The sequence below is a fragment of the Xiphophorus hellerii genome, chromosome 10, assembly GCF_003331165.1.
Source record: "Xiphophorus hellerii strain 12219 chromosome 10, Xiphophorus_hellerii-4.1, whole genome shotgun sequence".
In the NCBI taxonomy this organism is placed as follows: domain Eukaryota; kingdom Metazoa; phylum Chordata; class Actinopteri; order Cyprinodontiformes; family Poeciliidae; genus Xiphophorus; species Xiphophorus hellerii.
In genome coordinates this window covers 3,785,943-3,788,886 of record NC_045681.1, presented here as the reverse complement: position 1 = coordinate 3,788,886, position 2,944 = coordinate 3,785,943, and the positions used below count along the sequence as shown (strand labels likewise).

The window sequence follows — 2,944 nt, the reverse complement described above, 5'->3', positions numbered from 1 at the left end:
GTGAAAGCGTGCAGGACAGAAGGAGGTGATCAAAAAGAAAGCCGGTGACAATCTAGCATCAGTTAGGGCGCAATCCCTGATGAAGAAATAATCAATACGAGAGGCCATAGAGCCGTCACCACTGAACCAGGTGTAGCCCTCCTCTCCAGGATGCATAGTTCTAAAACAGTCCACTAGTTTAAAATCCCTAACGATTCTCTGTAATAAAAGTGATGTTTTGTCTACCTAAAAACCCTGTCTATTTCTTTTCCTATCTTTTCTAGATAAAATGCAATTAAAATCCCCCCCAATTATTAAAGGTTTTGTTCCCAGCATGTGGGGCTGCAGTTCCTCTAAGAAGTCATACCTGTCGTGTTTGTCATTAAAGCCATAAATATTTAAGAGGTTAAAATCCTGTCCGTTAAAAGTCAGATTTGCTAAAAGTGCTCGTCCCTCTCTCACCACGGTGCTCCCCTTCACCAAGATGTGCGGGTTGTTTATTAAAATGGCCACGCCGTCATTTTTATTTCCATTGGAGCCGCTCCATATAGACGGCCGTGGCCACAAGTCCTGCCACCGGGTGTAATTCTTTAAAAACGGGAGTGAACATTCTTGTAGTAAAAACACATCTGACTGTACGGAGCTTAAAAAGGATAAAACACTCTGGGCTCTAACTCGCAACTTCACACTTCTAACATTGATGGTTGAGAAGGTGAGAGTCATGAGTATGATGGCTAAAATCAAGTACGACATTTTAAAGGATTAAAAACAAGATAAGACTAAGTTAAAACCATGTTAAAAAACGGGCGGTCGTTAAAACAAGGCGGGTTCAGAGACTGTCCTGTGAATAGAGCTCTTCCTTCCCACATGGTGGTGCAGGTCGGGTTGGATCTCCATTCCCCCTTCGGGCTCTCGGTGTCGGCCGTCTTTCTAAAGCCGTTACCTTGTTTGGGTCCTCCGGGGTTGATTGGTGAGCCAAGTCTAGGAACGAGACCTCATTGGATGAGCCAGCGAGGAAGGCTCTGGATTCTTCTCCGAAAGAACCGAAGAGTTCCTCCAGCCTTCCTCTCTTCCCTACCTTGGGGGTAAGGTCGGGAGGTGACTCAGATGCCGGCCTCTTAGCCAGCTGGGCGTCGGGGAGGGAGGCATCATCGCTTGCTGTCAGTCTGTTCTTCCTCAGAGTCCGAGCTAGCTCAATGAGTAAATTGGCAGAGCAAAAACTTACGTCATATCCCTTATTGAAAGGCAGGGTAAAGATACAATTCAGGTCATCTGGCCGAAACTTCAGCACCTGTTGAATCAGCTTCCTGGAAAAGTCCAATCTCGTTACTTCCTTCCCCTCCCCGCGTCCCGCCCTCTCCTCTCCTCCAATCAGAGGACCTGGCGGGAGATTTGAATTTTCCGACCCAGCTGCGTCCACTTGCTCATTAGCCGTTTCCGTTAGCGTCTCTTTTCCTTTTTTCAGTTTGTTCGCGAATGATTTTGGACAGTCTCTGAACAAATGATCCTGTCCACCACACAAATTACATTTCCGCCCGTTCGTACATTCATCAAAAGTGTGTCCCACTTCTCGACATTTACCGCAGAATACTTTTTCACAAGTTTCGGCCAGATGACCATGCTCGCCGCACTTCCGGCACAGTTTGCCTTGATAGTGAATGTAGCCTCTGTTGTCCCCCAGGACCATCATTGAGGGGAGATGCTTCAGGCCCTGGAAGCCTTGGGGGTCTTCCCATTGTTTAATGGGGACCCGCCAAGCACAGTTCCAGATGCCGTCCACATCCCGCACCTTCATAGCCTGGCCTCTCACAGTGCAGTATCTACCCAGCCACATACAGATGTCTTCAGCACTGACAGTCTCATTGAACATTCTGACAATCACCGTTTTCAGGGAGTTGTCAGTCAGTTTCTCAACGTCAGATACTGAAAACTGGGTCTTAGCATTTTCAAACCGTGTCGTAAATTCCTTGAGAAGTGCGGCAGAGCAAAAACTTACATCATATCCCTTATTGAAAGGCAGGGTAAGGATACAATTCAGGTCATCTGGCCGAAACTTCAGCACCTGTTGAATCAGCTTCCTGGAAAAGTCCAATCTCGTTATTCTATTTTCTTCTTCTTTTTCCTTAAATAAAAACCGAACACTGTGGTGCCTCCGCATGCCGGCATGGCTAGCCGCCATGGTGGAGGCACCACCAGTTAAAGGTTTAAAACCTTTACTAAAACCAATAAATAGTTAAGAAACACCAATAAATACAAATAAAGGTAAAAGATATTTTCCACTACTTAGTGGTCAATATCTCAACCGGGGACAAAATTTACTGAACCTCTAAATCAGTGGTAACAGCCAAGTCACAAAGACTACCGCTATCACCACCCAAAGGAGGGGACCGCTGTCTTAGCCAAAAGGCCGAGAAGGTGTAAAAACACAACAAAGCTACATAAACATTGTTGCGGCCCCTGGCCTCTTCAGGCTGTGGAGGCTCTTTGTTTTTTTTCTATTATGCAGGATCAGCTGTGCGGGCACAGCTTTCTGATTGGCTGCCTAGAGGCTGCAGGAGAGCAGCCACCCCATTGGATCAGCAAAGCCAATCAGACGTTGATGAGACCCACCTGCACCGTATAAAAGACGTCTGAGTTCATTCCTCCAGGGGGGGCAGCTAGCAGGAAGAGGTTAATAAAAACTTCACTTTAACACACGCAATACCAGAGAAAGGTCATTTAACATTTCTACCTTTGGAGTCCAGAGACGGGTCGACTGACCTGAAGGATTTTAGCTAGCAGGCGCTTTTGTTCTGTAAATAAGGCCATTACCCTGGTAATTACCCTGGTAATTACCCTGGTAATGGCCTCAAACGCATCTCACAGTTGCACAATTGTTCCTTAGACTTAGACTGACTTTGTTGTCATTTTGCATGCACAGGGTGTATACAGAACGAAATTTCGCTGCATACGGCTCAGGACAATG

The 2,944-nt window shown here is 46.4% G+C and overlaps 1 protein-coding gene across 1 annotated transcript in view; it reads right to left on the bottom strand.

The window, feature by feature from the left end:
* Nucleotides 1–1,849, bottom strand: part of LOC116727220 (uncharacterized) — a 2,239-nt gene extending 390 nt beyond the window's left edge. The window contains exons 1-2 of the mRNA XM_032574497.1: nt 1,561–1,849; nt 923–973 (exon numbers count right to left, since the gene is read on the bottom strand). Coding sequence (XP_032430388.1) covers nt 923–973; nt 1,561–1,849 — 340 coding nt within the window. The remainder of the gene's footprint in view (nt 1–922; nt 974–1,560) is intronic.
* Nucleotides 1,850–2,944: the final 1,095 nt, after the last annotated feature.